General features: G+C 40.2%; 2 protein-coding genes across 2 annotated transcripts in view; one reads left to right on the top strand and one right to left on the bottom strand.

The window, feature by feature from the left end:
• The window catches only part of LOC121957896 (TBC1 domain family member 20), a 138,151-nt gene that overhangs the window by 24,744 nt on the left and 92,107 nt on the right, over nucleotides 1-21,300 (bottom strand). The window contains exon 10 of the transcript XR_015779408.1: nucleotides 9,862-10,089. The gene's annotated coding sequence lies outside the window, so the exon portion shown is untranslated. The remainder of the gene's footprint in view (nucleotides 1-9,861; nucleotides 10,090-21,300) is intronic.
• Nucleotides 10,029-20,990, top strand: LOC121958125 (transcriptional repressor scratch 1-like). Its single transcript, XM_042506995.2, has 2 exons — nucleotides 10,029-10,653; nucleotides 17,734-20,990. The coding sequence occupies exons 1-2, from the start codon at nucleotides 10,530-10,532 to the stop codon at nucleotides 18,507-18,509; spliced, it is 900 nt and encodes a 299-aa protein (XP_042362929.1). The 5' UTR covers nucleotides 10,029-10,529; the 3' UTR covers nucleotides 18,510-20,990.

Genomic DNA, 21,300 nt, shown 5'->3' with positions numbered 1-21,300 from the left:
TATTAGATTAAGTCTGTTCTCAATTCTTAGCTCTAACAACTTAAAGTGAAAGTCAAACCTAACTGGCAAAATACTGGTATGTAGCTACATCTGCTCCTCCTCTGTTACCCAGCAGGGTGATGGGATTGACTTAACAAAACCTAAAAGTCTGAATATGTGTCCTTATAAGACTTGAGATTAGACCCTACAGTTCTAAAGCCCAAATGCTCAGGCACAGCCTTAACTGCTTATTTCACTCTTGATACTTCCTGCAGCATATTGAAAAAAAAAAAAAAACATGTACAACAATGTTCAAGACTTGACTTTCACTGGAGGAGATTTTTAAGTAAAGGAAACTGAGGCAGCATTGTACCATAAAAGATACTTTTCTTTCGTAAACCAGCTTCAGAAGGGGTTTTTATGCCAATTATTTAGTTATATCATCACATCATCACATAAACACACTTTATCATTGATCAGGCATTAACTGACATACTCCCAAAATACTGGACTATAACATGAAAGACATAACCAGCTAGCCTGGCAAACACCTCTGCCAGAACAGGTCTGGATTAAACTGGACCACTTAACTGGGGTCCATCATGTCAACCATCAGAGGTGTTTAGAAGTCTAACTGAAGAGTACAGCTTTCTGTTCATGTAGTGATGACTGAAGAGAGATCACCAACAAGTTATATTATCCTAAAGTATTAGAAACTTTTCCAGCAGAGCGTGGGATTCATTATGACTAATCTGTTCCCAGTTTAATATCAGTCTTTGTGCAATCAAGGCATGTCCTGGATTTTGATTGGAAACGGTGTTTCATTGTCATAGCTAGGAAAATTACAATATTATTGGTTTTGTTTAAACTGCTATTTCAAGGCATTTTATTTTAGCAATATAATTGAATTAGCTTTTACAGGATGACGAAGAGATGATTCAAACCTGTACAACGTTCAGGGAATACAATCATACAATGTCAACATGTTAAAAATTTACTTGTTTGAGCTTGTTGGGTATCAGGTGGCTCCATGTATATGGACCTAATTATCTGTCTGTCTTTTATATCATTTTTTCTGTCAGCTTGTCCACACGTCGTCTTGAAATCCTCAAATTCGGACAAGCAGATTCAAGCAATGTTAAAAGGCCACTGAGGTCAATGCTTTTAAAGTTTACTGCCTCTAAAATCCCGTCATGTGTCACATACTTAAGGAGAGGAAACACATTATAAGGAGCACTGAGACATGCTGGGTTTCAGTGATATAACTCTGCAAACCTACAGTCCCCACATGGGTATCAGCTGCTTTATATCAACCTGCTATAATGACACACATGTGCCTAGTTAATATGGACCCAACTATCCGTTCTGCTGCTCTCTATTCACCTCTCTCCTGGTGTAAATTCTGTTTGTATACCTCAGATTTCAGCCAGTTATTGCAAATGTGAATATCTGTCTACAAAGATCTGGCTTATTTACAGTAGTGATAAAGGTATACTGTCCCTTCTTGTGAGCCCCAAATGTTAAATATATATCACTGACTGAGGGTAGAGGTGAGGAAAAAAATGTTTTTTTAGATGCATCGTTATTCTGTCTTGAAGGATTATGTCTTGATGCAGAATAAAAGTCAATAATTGGAAATTTAAAACGCAATTGTTGACATTATGAACACCTACCATTCACTGATGAAATGTAACAAATGTAAACGTCCTTCAGTGTTTACTTTCTAGGCTGCTTCTTGAGCTTTGGTGAGAAAGGCTGGGTATTAGCAAGCCAGCAGATGGATACAATCTGATGGCACCCCCTGGCTTAAGAGCTACTGTAAAAGCTGCGAACATACAAATGTGGAGTAAAGAAGGAAGTAGTATGTGGAGCAAAAGTCTGCAGAAGGAGGCAGGTTGAGATGGTGGATGGGTCAAATGAACACAAGTATTTCTCCCAGGAGGCTAGTGTTCATGTCTTGTGTGACACCAGGTTATTTTATGTATGTTGTCACATCTTCATGTTGTCACATAACGTTAAGTACGCAACTTTACATAAGTACATGACCCCCAAGCATGATCTCTTGCTTAACCTAACCAATCAGCCTGTTATCATCCCAAAGTCATTAAATACTGCACCTTTGACAGTGCTTTTGGCACATGACCGCAACCCAAAGCGGCATGTTTTGCGTGTGTATGATATGCCCCTGGATGGCATCAGTTGAGAATGCGGCTGGACAGAATTGGTCGCGTTGTTATTATACACTGCCGGATAGCCAGCACCTGCAGTGTCAACCCAATACATGGCCTGGCAGTGCACTTGAGAACGTGACCGGACAAAACCTGTTACATCTGCTTGATACGCTACAGAACAGTGTCAGGTTTAAATGCTGCTGTTAACGACATAATATATTGAGTGAAAGGGCGCCTGCAGGGCAGGTGGGAGGGGTGGTTGATGGGTCCAACCAATCCCGGTTTGTCACGCGGAAGTCCCATGGTCATGTCTCGTGTGAATGTGATGTTTTTTTTCCTACACCTTACCATGTGCCTCCTTGTCCTAATCCTTACCATCCATGCCCCTGTTGCCTAATCCTAACTAACTGTGCCAGCCTATGCATTTGTTGCCATGTGCATGTGCTGTCTAAACATTACCATGCGCCGAATCATCCCACCATGTGCATTTGTTGACATCATGGTAGCGGCATCCCGGAATGTAAAGACCAGAAGCAGAAGGACACCTAAAACGAAAAACGTAGACAAGGAAGTCCACTGCAAAGTGACAACGTAAGGACTTGGGATGAGAACATGTTGAACCAACATAACCTTACTTTCCTAAACCTACATAACTTAACACTGGTACTTAACTATACATTAAGTACCAAAAGTGAAAAAATCATGATTCTTTTCCTACACTCTAACTGGGAGGGGCGCTAATTTGTTGGGTACTAAATTGGTAGATATCTTATGAACCGTTGTATGTCCTTTTTTATAAGACATCACACAAACTGTTGAAGATACGTCGGGTCATGATGTGTGATGCTGATTTCTTTTGAACAAGTTTGTTTTTTGATTTCCCATGTCCACAGAAAGGTCAGAGGTCAGGGTCTACTACAGGACCAGTGCCCTCTTAATTGGTTGACACTTGAAAGTCTTGCTCCGGGACACTATCACTCAAACTTCACTCTACCTTCTTGTACCCTTCCCGTCAGATTAGTTAGTTATTACATTCCTGTCATATTAGTTTTGGTCCAAATGTAGATTTTTTTTTCCCTCTCATCTTTCTGCCTCCCCTAATAAAACAGATATTATATGAAGTCATTCCTGGGGTGCAGTTGTCATCTTGAGGGTATCAGGTGCTCTTTGTGGCCCTATCCTAATGAGCCACATGTGACCAGTTAAGAAGGACCCATCTGATCTGCCCATTCGCCTCATTACCACCCAATACATATTAATGTCCAGGGTCACATCTTATACATACAACATACATATTCATAGCACACATGCAGGGTCATATATGTATCTTAATGACACCGACGTGACGGGTTTACTGGTCATATTCTGTTCTTTTCTTCTCTGTTTTATTACGGCCAGCTGTGCGCTGCTCTTTTTTTTTTTAAAACTTCTATTGTGTTTAGTTTCATCATATCCTGTGCTGTTCACGTGTTAATGCACTGGACATGATATATCCCTGGCCACCGCATGCAATACAAGACTGAGTTGTCTTGTATTGCATGGGAGTTACACTGAATTACATTACTTTGAATAAAGGCAGTTGTTTTTAAAATCTTTGAGCTTGCAACCTCTTCAAACAAACATTGTGTATTTGAGTTCTGAGCAGTGATTTTCCTCCTCATATTGCTTTATTTAAGGATTTTTAGACTCCTGAAGTTATAAAAAAAAAAATGCAGTATTTCATGGGAAAAATCTAAATTTGAAAAAGAAAGAAAAAAACTTAAACTTAAAAAAAAAATCTTATCCCTTTGATCATCTTCTGGGATTTATCTTTGGACCTTTTGGGAAGTGTTCTCTGAAGATACAAGCCAATGTCTTTAAAGGATGTTATGGGTAGCAATAGGTCACAGAGGTGCAAAAGTGCACAACTCTTAAATCTCAACAAAGCGTTGTACGAACTTGAGGGTCAGGCAAGGTGATAGGTTGAACCAGCTCCTTTGGAGGCTGGTTTTGAAGTGGCAAAGAAAAAAAACATGTACGATTATACTCACAATCCATATAGGTATAAAAGAAACAGCCACAAGAACATTTCTAAACAACTTTGTCCTTGGTTAACTATGTGCAGCCTGGATCATGTTCCAGCCTTTAAACAGCGAGTATATTTTATCCCAGATACTTGTGAGTCTATAAGACAAAGCATTGTGAGACTGTCCTCCCATGAAAAACCCCAGAATCTGTTCAACAAATACTTTATATTTATTTATTACTTCTATCAGCAATGTGAATCACAACTTTAATCACAAAGGTGGTTTGACTTGTATAAGCAGTTTGATGCATTTTTCTTACTCACAAACAATATTTTTGTAACCATTATATTGATATTTCATATTTCATTGATATTTTCACACAAGTACTTAAAACTTTAAGCTAAACCTAACCACAGCAGTCCCAGCTAAGAAAATGGTCATGTGAATTTTTTTGCAATGGTCTATTACAGTTTAAGGTTTAAAAGGCTCCTGACTTTAGAAGAAAATGTTGTCCTGTCATAAGGGCATCAGAACAGAAAACACTTACATATGCATTGTTTTGGAGGATAATGCAGCCCAGTCACCAGGTGAAAATGTTGGCATTGTAAGTTCCTGCAAACCTTGAATACATTACGTTTTGTAGCGACCCGCTGGCAAGGATAGTGCCACAAATAGCGGTTGTTTTTAAAAAAGACATTACTGCTTTCCCATGTGGAATTGTGCCCCACGAAACAGGTATTTTAAAACAAAACATGGTCTTTTTCTAACCATAACCAGGTGTTTTTTTTGTCTAAACCCAACTAAACCACACGTTAACTGCAGCGTTGTTGAAACATAAAGTTTCAATAGATCTGTTACATAATAATCTGCAAATGTAACATATCTGTGGTTTGCAGAAATGTAGTTGTTAAGTTTGAGGGACTTAATGATATTGTTTTCTCTTTTTTTCACTTAAATTTATCACCCATCTGTCATATGTTTTGATAAACAATCATCAACATCATATCAACATTTACTGCCTTATGAAGCACTGTGAGTCCAAGACAAGCAGATGTACAATTCGTCAAGTATTTTTCCTAATGGCTCTCATTTATAGACAGCAAGCTGATATCATAAAATGGCTAAAATCAAAGTCAAAGTGATCCATCGCTACCGTTATCCATCCACTGTGACAGTTATGTTACTGCAGGCTGCTTCTCTCTCTCCTACTTAAAACCCTGTTTGACCTTCCGTTTGTCCTCTGTGAGTGGTTTTTCCTCTTTATTTGTCTCCGTTTTGCTGTCTGCTCTTTGTTTTTTTTTGTTTGCCTTTCCCCCTCCTTCTGTTTTCTTTCCTCCCTCCTGCTCTGTATCTCTCTCTGTCACTTTTTGTTTACAAACCCTTTCATCTGGATATTGCTTTATATGTAAAAAACCTTCTTCTTGAATGGAGTTTTATTTAAAACCCTGTCATTTAAATAGCCCTTTAAAAGACAGAGGAATGAAAAGTCAACAAGGACCCTTCGATTGTGTTTCCTGACAGGACTCACACACACACAAACACACACCCGTACACACACACACACACACACACACACGCTTGCGCACCGCCTTCCTGTCTACATGCATCCGAGTCTATTATTATGCTAATGAGTCTCCAGTCTCCACATGTCCCCACACAATCTTAAACACACACATACACACACACACACACACACACACACACACACACACACACACACACACACAGATAAATTTCGCTGAGCTCAGCAGTATGACTGCTCTCACAGGCTAGCAGGAAAAATAACGAGGAACAATTTCACCATCATAGAAATAGACCACATGGAATGAGTATTTCATGGTGTGTCATCGATTGACATGGAAAGACAATCAGTTAGACAATCACACTCAAACCCCACTGACAGATACCTTTCAATGCACAGCTTATTGCTCTTTCTGCATGTATTTCTTTTGCTTATATTTTATACAATGAACAACACTGTTTTGCGTAACAAGTACTGACGTGTGTACATAAAGAATGACCTATTTCTTACATTTTTCCTATATAAAAGGACAGTAAAGTTCTTTTTTTGGGAGGGTCTAATTTAAGATAGATTTATATTAAAAGTCAGCCTCAATCGCTGACACTGACATATCATCACCTTTTAGGTTGATATGACAAAATTGTTGGCGAACAGTTGCTCATTTTAACATCCAGCAATTGCATAACATAACATAACCATGTATTTGTAGTCATGCCTGTGACCTCCTGAATAAAGTCCAACATATGTCTCTCTGAAATATATGTCTCTTTTTTAACTAAAATGTCCCACAATGCAGCTTTTCATTAGTTTCTGGAAAAATAAGTATCTTGTTAAGGCTAGAGAAACATCTTGGATCCAGTTAAAACAAGTCAAGAGTATTTAACTGCTGGAAAGAAGGTCTTTCCATAAAAGTGGGCTGTCTATGCAGAAGAAGGACAAAAAATGCTTTTTAAATAAGCGCTACATGACCAGGGAAAACAGTGGAAAGGGGTTGGGGCATTGACTATTGCTCAAGCAGTAGAAAAACTACAACTACCAGAATGCACTGCGCCACACCAGACCAATAAATACTTCAGTTAGTGGGTGAGGGAGTGTTAGTTGCCTGTCCAAAAACAATATGGCGGCCAAATCGTAACAAAAGATGTCATGTTACAGGCAGAAAGTGCATTAAAGTATGTTTCTGAAATATTTTAGGCAAGAAAAAGACAATACAGTAACAGAATCTTGGTTTATATTTGATCATCACCGACTAATTTGACTGTGTGATCAGAATTTGAGAGATAGAGAAAGGGGTGGCATTCTCTCTCTTGATCCACTTCTATACTCTTTGTGTCCGTAATGGTGGGCATACAAAAATGAGGAATTACAATCTGTAGATGGAGCATTGAGCTTGAGAGGGTCATGCAGCAGATTTCTGCTGGTAAATGAAATGGGGGGGGGATTTACCACAGTTCATGCACACACCTACCCACATTGTTATGATAAACAATTGGTTGAAATCTCCTAAATATCCCTTTAAAGTTATGGAACAATATTCATAATTCTTTCAGCTAGAAACGTGAAATGATTTGGTGACTCATCAATCCGCCCCAACCTCTTCCCTATGCATTTTTAGAACCTCAGATGACATGTTCAAGCACATGCTGTTAGTATCTGATATTTTACAGTCCATCTGAGAGTGAACAGGACACCCTTTAATACAGAGCATCAACACAGAAATATAGCAGCAATGGTAAGAAATGACTACAGACAGACTGATAAGTTTAAGAGAAATGCACTTAACCACACACACACGCGTGTGCATACACATGCGCGCACACACGGACATACTCTCCCTGTCTTGCTCAAACATTTATCAATGAAGTACAAAAATAGGTTAACTCCAAGGACCTCACTGAATAGAACTTACATAAATGCACACGTCACTGCATTACATCACACACCATCATCCTGCCTGCCTGGATGTGTATGAATGGGGGTAGGGCTTTGCATAAGTGTGTGTGTGTGTGTGTGTGTGTGTTGCTGTCTGCTGGCTGCAGGGAGAAGTCTGTTTGTTTGTGTGTGTAAACAACAAAACAGTGCATCATCATCACTCTGCAGCATCTTACCTCTGACACACAAACGAGCATTGTGTAACACAAAGTCCTACATGAAGCTCTGACATTCTCGCTCTCTCTCACTGTCAAAGACCATTCAGGAAAAACACCTGCACCTCAGTTACATTAACTAAACTCATTGGTTAATGCTGAGTCTGGATTTACGCACAGACGATCTGATTGGCCCAGGGGGAGCGCTGATCTGCATAAAGGAAACTCAATTGGTTGACTGCAGTGTAAAAGCATTGACCTGTGTTCAGTGCCACAAGAAGTTGCTTTTCGGGTTGATTTGATGGTTCTCAGTCCCTGAGAAAGGCCAGAATCACTATGCGAGGGGGGGATTTTTTTTCTGGTAAACCCATAGTTTGTACAACCCAGTCTCACTACCAACTTGTCAAATACTTTGTCAGTGGCCCTCCGCATCAGACACCAACACACCTTTTAGCTGCAGTATGAGGCGTACCATGTGGTAGCATATTTTACATGCTCTGAGCAATTGCCATAGTGTAAAGAGCAAGATGGTCTGGAAAGGATGGGCAGTAAGGAAGGTGGATGGGTCAAAAAAAAAGTGTGGACTACTGACCAGGAGAACGCTGTCTAGCGCACTACACTAGTGACGTATGTCATGTGACATATGTAACACATGTCATGTGACTTCGCATTACGCTAGTAACAAATATGCTTATTTTAAGCCAAACCATTAAGTTTTTTTTCTACACCTAACAATGTGCTTTTGTTGCCTAAACCTAACCACGGTCTTTCATTGCCTAGGCCTTAGGAAATAGACCTAAAAACATTTTTTTAGTTACATTTTCAGTTTATTAAAAAAAAAGAAAAAAGAAAAAAAAAGACAACATGCAAATGTCCAAAAATGTCCAAAACTGATGCTGGAGGAGTACCTTGAGCATCACAGGTGACGTGTAGGGCCACTGACCAAACATTGGTATGTCACGAGATGGGAGTGAGAATTAATTGATTAGTACTGCACAGTACCTTTGCAATCATAGTTGTAAATATTATCTGGATATACTGTGTATATATCACACAAATCAAAGCTACAGTGAAGCATGCTTTAATAATCTAATCTGTGTGTAGTGTGAATATAGCCTACATTATAGATTTTTAAAACCTAAAAGGATATCCCTATTCACAAAGACTCTGAAAATTCAACTTGTTTTTTTTCTTACTTTTACTAGTTTTGTAAAAGATTTGAGTCTGAATCTGCATGCTAATGGTCTGACCCATGAACCAATTAATTCTATGTTATTTCAGTAAGGGCATTTTAATTTATCCTTTTCACAGTTATATTCACCGCAAGTCACCCTTGAATGATTTATACATAAGTGTAAATGAAAAAAGGAAGACAAAAATAAGGACTATTCACTGATTATTTCTCAATTTTTTTTTTATGTATCCGTTTATATCTAATTTATTATAATTTGCCACGTGCACACTCCTCCCTGCAGGAATCTGTATGGAATCCCCCCCAAAATCCTGCTTTCTAATTTCATTGTCATAAAAATCAGCGTGAGCGTGCCCTGTAAACTAACTCATTAAATCCCTCCCTGGCCATCACCGCGCGCCGTTGCTGGTCCCACAAGAAAAGATGCCCCCCCCCTCTTCTGATGAATAAAATTAAGCACTTCCATCTCTCCCTCTCTCTCTCTCTCTCTCTCTCTTTATCTCTCGCGCTGCCTATAAAGCCGCAACAGCTGATCTCGTGCATTAGAAAGAGCCGCAGCTCCGCACGCGCTGAGGAGAGAAGGAGAGACGGAGCGGAGGAGAGAGTGAAACAGAGAGTTAGGGACGGGGATATGATCTGTTCAGGTCTTCCAGCTGCAGTTTTTTTTTTTGAAATAATATTTTTGAGCAATATTTCTTAAGGAACTGTGACGACATTTTGGGTTGGTTTGTCTCCGGAGAAGTCTCGAGACGTTTTCTGGACTCGGTTGTCTTTTTTGAACACCTTTTAACCTTCATTTCTCTCCGTTACAAGTCGCTACGTTTCCTCTTATTTTGAAGGCACCGGTACATTAAACGGTTTGCTCCGGACAAAAATGAAATAAATATAGATTGAGTTAACTGACCTGCGTGAGAATTTCCACCGGAGTGCATTTCAGCCGATATCAAACCGGCGGAAACTTCTTCTTCTCTCTTTTCTCTCTGGCGGTGAACTGACAGCGGCGGTCGGCTGTGGCACGCGGAGAAAGGGGAGAGAACAGTCTCGCGCCGAGGGGAGCTGTCCGGTGCTGAAACCAGGAGACCGGCTCGGAGCACGAGGAGATCTGTTTTGGGAGCTGTCCACGCGCCTTAGACTGGAATAAAACAAGGGGGGAAAAGCGTTTTAACCCCGTGCCAACAGCCAAAACAGGACCTGATTTATTTTATTTTTTATTTTGACCTTTCAGAGCTCCACAGGTCTTCCAGTGGCGGAGGAAGACAGACTATTTTTTTTAATTCAAAGGACCAAACAAATCACAGTCAACTGAGTAAATGTTAGGTATGCTAAAAAAGCAGAAGCACGTGAGGAGCTGATCTTTAAAAGCCATGTCTCCTCTCCACCTTGGAGGCTGTTTGATTGGAGGGAGCGAACGCGCCTTTAGTAGCTGAAACCAGGGGGTACACTAAAAAAAAGAAAGAAAGAAATCAAGCGATTGAGAGTCCCAGATATAGGTTTTGGTTAAGTTTGACGTGGGTTGGTAGACAGAAGAAGAGTGTTTGTCTGTACAAGTGTAGGAGAAACTACTGTCCCATCATGCCTCGGTCTTTCTTGGTGAAGAAAGTCAAATTGGACGATTTTTCGGCTGCAGAGCTGGAGAGCTCATATGGTCACAGCAGAAGAGAAGAACTCAGTCTGCGATTCCATCATCATGACAAAGGTTAGTCATCCTCCCACCTACACACACACGCGTGCGCTACATGCTACATGCACACACACATATGCTATACATTATCCAGGGTATTTCTTTATCCCCAGATTTACAGCATTAGTCATGACTGGTGAGGGATGAGAAAAAAGGAATTACAGGGTCAAACATCGGTCACAAACCAAAAATACACCAATCGTAGGCACTGAAAAATGCCTTTTCTTGCACAAATGATGTCTATGAAAGTGTTTCATGTGTAGAAACAGGTCAGAGAGATGGCAGGAAGTGAGTTATATTGTATGTAATAAATATATATTGACCCTTTGCACAGCACAGGTCAGAGGTCAGGGCAGAGCTCGAGGGTCTTTCATATATGCACTTCATCAGGGTGGATTCTTGATGACTCAGTTGTTCTTACTCTTTATGTGAAAATGAAAAAAATCCCACTTTCCACATAAAGTTGACATAAATCACTTAATTGGGGTTTGTTTTCCCAATAAAATGGCATTAACCCGTGAAAACATGTATGAAAATGACATTAAACATGCTTGGAAATCCAGTGTGAATTTTTGGCGAGGGTAGACTCTCGTTAAATTCCTCGTTTCATGCTTTGCCAGCATGGGCAACATCTTATAAAACAGCAGATAAAACTCTATTAATGTTCAATTTAACTGTAACATTTCACATTTTGGTTTTCTCACACTCTTATCAGCCTGAGATGAATTTTGATGCCACAGAAATACAATTCTTTATCTTAGATATACACCAACACATAATCAACTCAGCATAGTTGCTGTCAGTTGACAAGTTAAGTTGGAAAAAAATATCATTTTTCCCCTCACTTAAAGACAGCTGATGAGCAACAGGGAAACAGAGGGATGTTTGCAGAAAACCATGCAAAATATTTATGTTGATGCATTATGTTACCAGCACACATGTAGTGGGATTTTCTGTCATCCTGTTGCCCAGTCTATTATTCATATCAACTTGTTTCCAGCAGCTGTGAGTCTCCCTCCAAGATTTTAACAACATTTGGAAGCTACATTGATGCTAAATGGTTCCCACACGCTGTATAATCCTGGATACATAGACAAAACACATTACAGAGTGAGAATGGGAAATATTGGTTCAGTGTAATTTTCAAGTATTAATAAAATACTAGCCTCACATTTCTGAACTGAGGCTGACTGTCTTATATTTGCTCTTAAAGGCTGCTGTTTCTTATTTAGGAGCTTTGTGCACTCGGGTGTTAGGACTTCAAAGGTAGCTTCCTTATTTATGTTAAAGCTGCATTAATATTCAAAAATTAGCACTCATATAAAATGACTAAATGCAATGTAAAGGAGGTTGTTTGCAGTCACAAAATCACAGAGAAAAACTGCCCAGTGTTGCAGATTCATGAAGCTTTTGAGCCTCTTTTGGCTCGTTGTTTTGGTTTTTACTAGTTGTTTTATTGTAATGGATCCCTGCTCTCATCAGCTCCGTTTCCAGTATCAGCAGGCAGCTGTTTTCAGAAAATTAGCTCTGATTAACAGCTCCAAATATTAAACAACTATCTGGTGAAGAAACTTGAACTTCTAGTGACTAAAATACCAGATCATTTTTTCAGGGGTTAATAGAAACCAAAACAGAGCAAAAAGAGAGCAGATATTGGTATTATTATTTGGTGGCTGAATTCAGTGGATCAATGATATCCTATGAAAATGCACACACTGCAGTTTGTATGATCTTATATGAATTAGCGCCGCACGAATGACATTAAGTTACATAATTAACGTAAAGTTACTGTAGGTTTAGGAAAAGAAACATGATGAGGATAAACCTTAAAATGACTTAAATTCACTGAGTTCACATGGTTTTGAACACTGGGGCAGTTCTCTGTTAGTCACGTGATCATCACCTTCTAAAATATGTACGCTATGCATGAACTCCTGGATAATCATAGAGTGCCCCAGTAATGTGTCATAAGACCCATAAATACAACACAAAATCCATCATTAAACACCTCACCCGTGGACTTTGAAACTTTTAATGTGTTTTTAAAAAAAGCAGTTGCTAACAAGTGGCTGAATGAGACTACAGAACGTCATGAACCCAAACTGCACTGAACAGCGTCATGGCGGTGGCGACGTGACCGTAGTGTAGTTGGTATATATCCTAACGTTAGCTCTTTACTCCTGGCGATTACGTTAAAAAATCCTGAAAGTGGTGTTCATTTATGAAATTATCTTGCTGAACCAAACGTGAAAGTATCAAACATTTGTTTACCACTGAGCTTATTTTCTGCCAAAGGAAAAATCTCATAGGCTTTTTGACGGGGGAACAAGGATGACGTTAGCTTCTGCATCAACCTACAGAAAAACTTCATCTCTTTTATTAGGTGGGATAGGTACGAAACAGAAAATGTACAAAAAAGTGCACAAGAACTGCATGGGTTAAAAAACACAACTCCAGTGGAATGATATGTTGCCCTTTGTCTACTGAATGTGTAGAAAAGCAATTGCGACGTCATACATCGGCCACATGGCCTTTAAAAGGCAATAATTTGCCAGTTTTTGTGTGTCTATCAGTTTGCTTCTGCCCCCTGGTGGCTAAAAAAATCATTCATGCAGCTTTGAAGGAGCTAGAGGAAAAATTGTGGCTGTCACACAGTATAGGGGGAAGTGTGCAGCACTGTAAGTGCAACCTGGTGGTTTTCACATTGTACCAAGGTCAGATGTGAGATGAAGAGATCCCAGGTGCTCTGATGACAGAGTGAACAGAGGAACACGCAGCAGCAGCAGCAGCAGTGCGACAAACACGTAAAGACTGAGACTGCTATCCCTTGTTATAAATATAACACGAGTTTGACTGAAGCAACTGCAGCTTGTTGCACACATACACACACACACACACACACATGGATGTACACGCACTGCTGTGTTTCTGTCAACTCGGCACATTTCCCAGGCAGCTTGCACAGCTGAGTGCACAGCATTACACACACACACACTCACACACACACACACACAGAGGAAGCAGTCAGTGACCTACAAGTGTCCAAAGCACACAAGTGTGTGTCAGTTACTGCTGGTTTGGATCAAAAATTAAATTGTAGCTTGCAGCTTTTTTCTCTCTCTCTCTTTCTCTCTGTCTCTCGTTGCCTTTCTCTGCCTATATTTTCCCCCCTCTCTTTCTAATTCTCTATATTTCAAAGACACATAAAAGAGGGATGGCTTCAGTTTGGCAGAGTATTTTAATCTTTAATAAGCATTTAGAACAGCTATCAGCTCTAATGCTGCTAAAGTGCTTTGAAATGAATACAGAGTTGACACAGCGAGACAGAGACGGAGACAGTTGGAGAGAGACAAAGACAAACAAATAGAGACAGTGCACAGACGTTGAGACGCTCAGTAATTATGGCTCGCAAAACCGTTTTTTTAAGAAGAGGATACTGGGGGAACGGTCATGTTTAATTGGAGGGGATCACAGAGAAAGTCTCTGTGAGAGAAAGCAGCACTGTGCTCTGTGTTTATATCTTAAAATCTTGCATCCTAAACCTGGAATGGAGTTTGTTTTTATTTGCTAAGCTGTCAGTCACATCGGCACAACTCAGTCTGGTTTTTAGTGCCTTCACAGCAGTGTAAACAATGCAGCTACAGAAGAGGTGACATGACACACACTGAATACTGGAGGAGAATAAAACTGGATGAGCTATTTTTTTTCTTCACTGTACAACAGATTTTCAGCAGAAGTCAAACTCAGGTCAGTCGGTCCTTACTGAGTCTGTCGTTCCATGCATCCAACACACTGGTCTTAGGAGTTGTGTCGTTGCAGCTGTTGGACAGCTGCAATGACGCAACGATCAAATGACACTGGGCATAGAATATATTTCCTACATGGATTATTCCATTTTTTTTGGCAACCCTTGCCTATACTCCAGGCCCGCCACCTGCAAAAATGTCACCTTGTGCATCGCAAAATCTGACTAATTGATCTTATTTAAAATATTATTGGAACAGATTGCCTCAAAAAAGTAAAGTAAATACAACAATAAATCTTAAGTTATATATACTTTAAATCTAAGTGTTGTTGTAAACCTTTGATACTTAAAGTACATTTGCTGATAAGACTCATTCCATTACTTAAAGGGACAGTTCACAACAAAATTAAAAACACATTGTTTTTGCTCTTACCTGTAGTGCTATTTATTAATCTAAATAGTTTTGGTATGAGTTGCTGAGTGTTGGAGATATCAGCTTTGGAGATATCTGCCTTCTCTCCAGAATGATGGAACTAAATGGCAATCAGCTTGTGGTCCCCAAAATATGTATTTTTGATTTTGGGGTGAACTGTCCCTTTAACTAAAGGATCTGATCTTTTTTTTTAACACTGGCTTTAGTACAGAAAAGCCAACAGACATATTAATAAGTAATCTGAAAGGTTTTTTTGGGGGAAAATTCCTTAAAGGGAAAGTGTTGTCTGCTGTAAAAGTTCACTTAAGCAATGCAGTGACACCCCCCCACCCCACCCCACCCCCAACCCCCCACCCCCACTAGAGCTGTTCAGTGTCCACCAGTACAAGTCTGCTGTTCTACTGGGAAGCTGCCAATTTGAGTGATCATGAGGCTATGAATCATCGCTGAGACAAGAGCTAAGGGTTAAAAATGAACACTTGGTCATATTTCAAAGTTACTCATGCTCTATAAAGCAACACACACACACAGATACAGGGGCACACACAAATACAGTACTTAGTCTCAGAGTGCAATGATTGAATATCCATGTTTCATGATTTTTTCCCTCTCCACCTCTCTTGCCTCCACCCTTGATTTTCTGTCCTCTTCTGTTACTCTGTCTTAATTTAAGTCAAACATTAAATCAGCATGAGAGTGGTAAACTACACCGCCAAACCACCTAACCACCACAACCACCATACTGGACAAAACACCACTCCCACTGTGCCATAACTCCTTCCCCTGCCCCGTTTCTTCTTTTCCATCTTCTTTTCTCTCTCCCCCTCCATCTATCTGAGTCTCTTGCTCTCATCATATTATCGACCGACTTCTGAGCTTTTCTCAGAACTGCATCATGAAATTATATTACCAGCAATAGTATCTCCTCTGCTGCCTGTGTCTAAATGCTCACAGAGTGCTAATTGAAATGGAGAGCTATTGATCGCCATAGATCCACGGGAGTCATGGCTGTGGGGGTATTAGCTGCCAGTCTCGCCTCGTGTCTGTCTGAGTTCAGCCTGTTGAGTTTTAGAGACCAATAATAGAAATAATGAAGCAGCTGACATCATCAACGTGGCAACAAAAAATTGATCAGATTTGTGAGGAGTTGTGCAAAAAAATTGCAGGAATGAAATAGCTCAAGGAGACTGAAAGGTTGCGGTCAACACACAGTTATCAGTGTCAGGGTGCCCTTGAGCAAAGCACTAGACTCCTGGCTGCTGTAATAGAGATGCTCTGTGAATAAAAGTTGACGTTTTGACAGCTTGGAGGTGTGACTGTGTGCAGCTGTAGACCTGTCAGAGAAGGTGCAGTTGTTGAGGAGACAGTATGCTCACTGAACCTTTCCATGAAAAATAAAATAAAGATTTCCCACTGAGAGGGAAAGTGTCTCCTCCTTGCTGGCAAAGACATAAAAGCACTTTACTACCACTATAAATACCTCAACTTCTCCTGCTTCTTCCCATCTTCCTCTGTGCTTTATACCACCCCCCAAAATGGTTGTGTTTTAGACAAAACCTCTCAGTGTGTGGGCGTATCTTAAGAATGGACTTGTGTCTCCTGTGTCCGCTTCTTTTCTTGTATGGATGCATGTGTTAATGGGGAAAATAAAAGTTCATCTTAAAGCAAAATGTATGTTGTTAATATGATCCTGGGGGGTCCAACTGATATTTAGAAACCAGAGACGGCGGGCTGTAATCAGTATTATTATCAAGAGACAACATGTGAAGCAGCTCTCTGAATAATGAATGAACTTCAGTGAATGAGTCTGATTTGTGGCCTGCGTTTTTACAATTATATGAAATGTTTTTAATTGTACTGATAACGGTGGATATGTCGGAGCCCTCGGGGTCCTGAGAATAAAAGTAACTCACGCACAACTTTGTGGCACTTGTGCAGCTTCCCTGTAATGATATTCAAAGCAGTTTATTTCGTGTTTCTCACTGAAGCATGTTGGCCGATGGGAACTTACATATTGTAATTGCCTGCTCAGTTGTCTGAAAGGTACTGAATAGAGCTGGGAAATGCATTGGTAAAACACATCCATCAAAAACACTGCTAGGAAATGCTGTGATATGACACCAAAAAAAAGAAAAGGTTTGGTATGAAAACGCATAGATACTGTGGGTCAAACACCCCTGCGAAATACTGCAATGTGTCGGTAAGAAACATCCAGGTTTGTTACCACAAATGTGGCTCAGGAACTTGATGATGTGCTACTAAAAACTCTATAGGTTTCTATGGCTAAAACGCAGCTTGGAAATGCTGCAATTAGCCTGTAAAAAATATCCAGGTTTGGCTCAGAAACTCTGCAATGGACCACTAAAAACACTCAGGTTTCGTGACTCAAATGCTGCTGGGAAAATCGCTGATGTGTCAGTTAAAAACACCCAAGTTCGGTAAAATCCAAGGTTCAATGCCACATATCGTGATGTACTGCTAAAACACCAGGTTCCATGACAAAAATTTCCAAGTATGGTGCCACATATACTGTAAGTAACGCTGCGAAGGGTCGTAGGGGGAGACATTGTTCTTTGGATTTGAACAGTGGTCTTCAGACATATCATCCACCATCTAATATATATACATACATACATACACATACATTAAGTTATATATTACTTCACTTTTGAAATGTTGATATGATAGGTATGAAACCTAGCAACCAGGCTGTGGGATTTTGTTATGGAGAGGCTTGTTAATACTCAAATGTCACAGGAAATAATGATTTTCGTTTAGGTATGCATTTTCCCTTTCTGGTTGCACTTTTGGAGCTCTCCTGTAGCTTCTCTGTAAAGATTTTCAAATCAATCAGTTTCTAATTTCCAATCAATCCCTGTTGTGGTCAAATAATTAACCTCTTCCTCTCTCTCTTCAGGCTACGTCAGCGATTATCTGAGTCCATCTCCTTACGATGACGTGGTGGGAAGTGACTCATCTGTCATCTCAAAAGTACCCTCCCCTGGTCACCCGTCAATCATCTATGGCCGCATTGACAACACCTATTCAGGCATCCATGGTGATATCCACGGGGATTCAGACCAGCCGGACAGCCCAAGGTCCGAGGTTTCATCATCAGCTGGTGGATACATCAACGGGGACGCTGCCGTGAGCGAGGGCTACACGGTGGACGCGTTTTTCATCATGGACGGACGATCACGGAGAAAATCTGCAGGAAACCCCAAAGGAAGCATTCAGAGGCACACCTGCAGCGAGTGCGGCAAAACCTACGCCACGTCCTCCAACCTGAGCCGGCACAAACAGACGCACAGGAGCATAGACAGCAAGATGGCCAAGAAGTGCCCCACATGTGGGAAAGTCTACGTTTCCATGCCTGCGATGGCCATGCACCTGCTGACCCACGACCTCAAGCACAAGTGCGACGTGTGTGGCAAAGCGTTCAGTCGACCCTGGCTGCTGCAGGGCCACATGCGCTCGCACACGGGCGAGAAGCCATTCGGGTGCGCGCACTGTGGCAAAGCATTTGCCGACCGGTCGAACCTGCGCGCTCACATGCAGACGCACTCAGCCTTCAAGCACTACAAGTGTAAACGGTGCGACAAGACGTTTGCGCTCAAGAGTTACCTGAACAAGCACTACGAGTCGGCGTGCTTCAAGGGGGCTTTCTCCCCTCTGAGCTCACTGGGAGAGTGATGGATTCACGAAGGCTGACTTTTTTGTTTGTTTAAATCAGATTTTACTGGCCTCGCTCCCTCCTTTTCCTGCTTCCCCAACAACAAGACCAGTACGCCTGAGCACTGCGAGGCAGGAGTGTTTTCTCTGGATCATGAAGCAAACGGCAAAAATAGATTGAGGACATGTCCATTTTTATCAAGACCCTCCAATCCCTTCTTTGTCTCCTCCTTCCTCATCTGGGAGAGGAGTGAAAAGGTTTCAATGCTTGATTTAGATTGCCACCTGCTTCGATAAGATACTTCTGAGGATCTGTGAAGATAAATAAAGCACAGCACATCTAGCTCATCATTTTTGAAGATACCTAGATCTATTTATGTCCATTTCTATCCTCGTCCCTCGTTTTTTTCCCCCTTCCAACACATGATGAAACGACACTGAAGCACAATTCCTCTCCTATCTCTCTGTCTCTCCGTGACAGGAATATCACAGGAGTTTAAAAGCATGAATCACATCCTCAGTTTTCTTGCAAAGAGATTCGATGAACTTTCATATTTACTGCTTTTTTTAAAAAACAAAAAACAAACATTCGTAATCTAAGGATACATCTGGTATCCTGTGTTTGGGGAAACTGACCTTGGACTGAATTTTTAAGGAGATACAGAATCAAAAAATAAAAAAAGCACACGACATTTGTTCCCTGCAAGTAAACAAAATACTTGTCAAGTTTTTCCTTTACAGTAGTGACATGCTTTGCCTACTGTATACTGTGCTGGCCACTGACACAACCACACCCAACTGTGAGGGAAATATAAAGTTCAAACCTACCATAACGCGGTAGGTGTGGCAAGTGCAGCTTTTTTGGTGATTTTTCTTTAAACCAATTTCTTAAATGGACACGTTACAAGCTGTTTTTTTTAGTTAGTTTTTTGGCATTTGTGCTTTACTTGACAGTATACAGTGGAAAGTGAGGGGGAAAAACTGGATTTCAAAGGCCGAAAACTCCCACTGAGCCACCAGGGTATTCCTTAACAAACAGCATTTTAAATCTGATATTATTTATTTTTACTTGTCGAGGATCCAGACATTAAAAATGTCCTGATTTTCCTAAAAGGTCAAACCTTTCTCAAGTGTTGTAAATTAGAGTTTTTGTTGCCAGTGGGCCACACAGTATTCAGCTTTGAGGTCTTTTTTATGTGTCTATTTATTGCCTAATTTATTTATTTATTGTTATGTTTTTGATGTATTGATTTTGCACTTTACTTTGTTATATTTTGCCTTTTGTTACGAATATGCCAAAGCATTTGACACTTTCTAATTACCTTTTTACTTTTGTCCGCCACTTTAATTATAACTGCATGCAAAAAAGTAACAATAGCCTAATAATGGAATCTATGCCAATTTTATGAATCTTTGGGATATTTTGCCAAACCTCTTAGATAACAGGCAAATTAAGCAAATTTCTGTCTTGGGCAATATTTCATTCATATCCAATAGAGCAATAATGCATGATATTTTTTGAAGATACGTGAGTCATAACTGCTTGTAACATCTTGATTTTTTTCAAGTACCACTATTCTATGTAGTTATGAGAAATGAAATTTCAGGGAGTTAGTAAACCAAGTTAGTGTTAAATATGGAGGGTTGGGTTAAGAGCTCAGTATTAAGAGGGAGTGTGACACTGTTGTGATTCTTTGAGGCTTTCTCCAATGGGTTTTCTGATGTGTTTGACCAGATCAAATAAGCAGAGTCAGTTTTCCAATCTCTGCTGATTTAGTATGTATAATTATCTAAAATAATTGCCTCCTAGTTATAATTCAGTCTTGGCATCATTAGCTTGTTGACAATGTAAGCATTCACAGCTGTTGGTGCTTCCAGGGATTCACACAGATGGCACAACTCCTTTAGGTGGAGGGCTCTGGGTTGGGTCGGGACGGGTCTTTTTGTACATGGTTTATGCACTGCCTGCCTCGTATTATTACTCTAAGATATTGTAGAAAGTAGAAGGTACTACCGTAGGCCTCTGGTGCTGAAACATGGATGAAAACAGAAAGAACGATTGCGAGTTTTGGTACTTTGTATGGTCCTGTTTTTAATTGTTGAAGAAGTGAAACACAACTTTACAACAGCGGCTGAACGTGGGACTGTTTGACCCTCAGTAGTCCTTGAATCAGTGCTGAAGAAAACATTTCCTCCTGTAAGTTGGTCAAAATCAGTGAGCTCCCTTCACAGTTTGAATCCCGTCAAAAGATCCGTTTTACTCCTCGGCTCTACATTAATTCACAACCTCCATGTGAGGACTCAAGAGCGAACAACGCTCATTAAACCGCCTGAACAATATCAGGTTGTTTTGCTCTTCATCATCTCTGGCTGTTGTGAGGTTGCTGTGGCGATCCCAGATGCAATTATAAGGATTGTTGAGAAAGAAGAGGAGACATATGGTCAATATTTCAGCACCAGAGTGCATCGACAAACACTTAGATTCTACTATGAACTACTGTAGCCTACTATAGCCACAAGCTAGTTTACCTATTCTTATATAAAAGCACTTCCTCTTACGAATTATATCTTACAACTTTCTTTTTGTTCAAAGATAGTAGCACAATGAAAGAGTTTAGATTCAGGTAGACATTGCCTTGTATGTAGAAATAACAACCTCTTTCTCCTTTTTCTACTATGATAAATCAAAGGTAAAAACAACAGCAACGATGCTGAAATAACACAGGCTGTGCTGTCCTTAAATAACACATGAAAATATGTTTTAAAAAATGACACATGGCATAAATAAACACGTGTCATTTTCCAACATATT

The sequence above is a fragment of the Plectropomus leopardus genome, chromosome 17, assembly GCF_026936395.1.
Source record: "Plectropomus leopardus strain MGB_pleo_1.0 chromosome 17, ASM2693639v1, whole genome shotgun sequence".
Lineage (NCBI taxonomy): Eukaryota > Metazoa > Chordata > Actinopteri > Perciformes > Serranidae > Plectropomus > Plectropomus leopardus.
The sequence above is the reverse complement of the archived record's forward strand: the minus strand, read 5'-3'. Positions and strand labels throughout refer to the sequence as shown.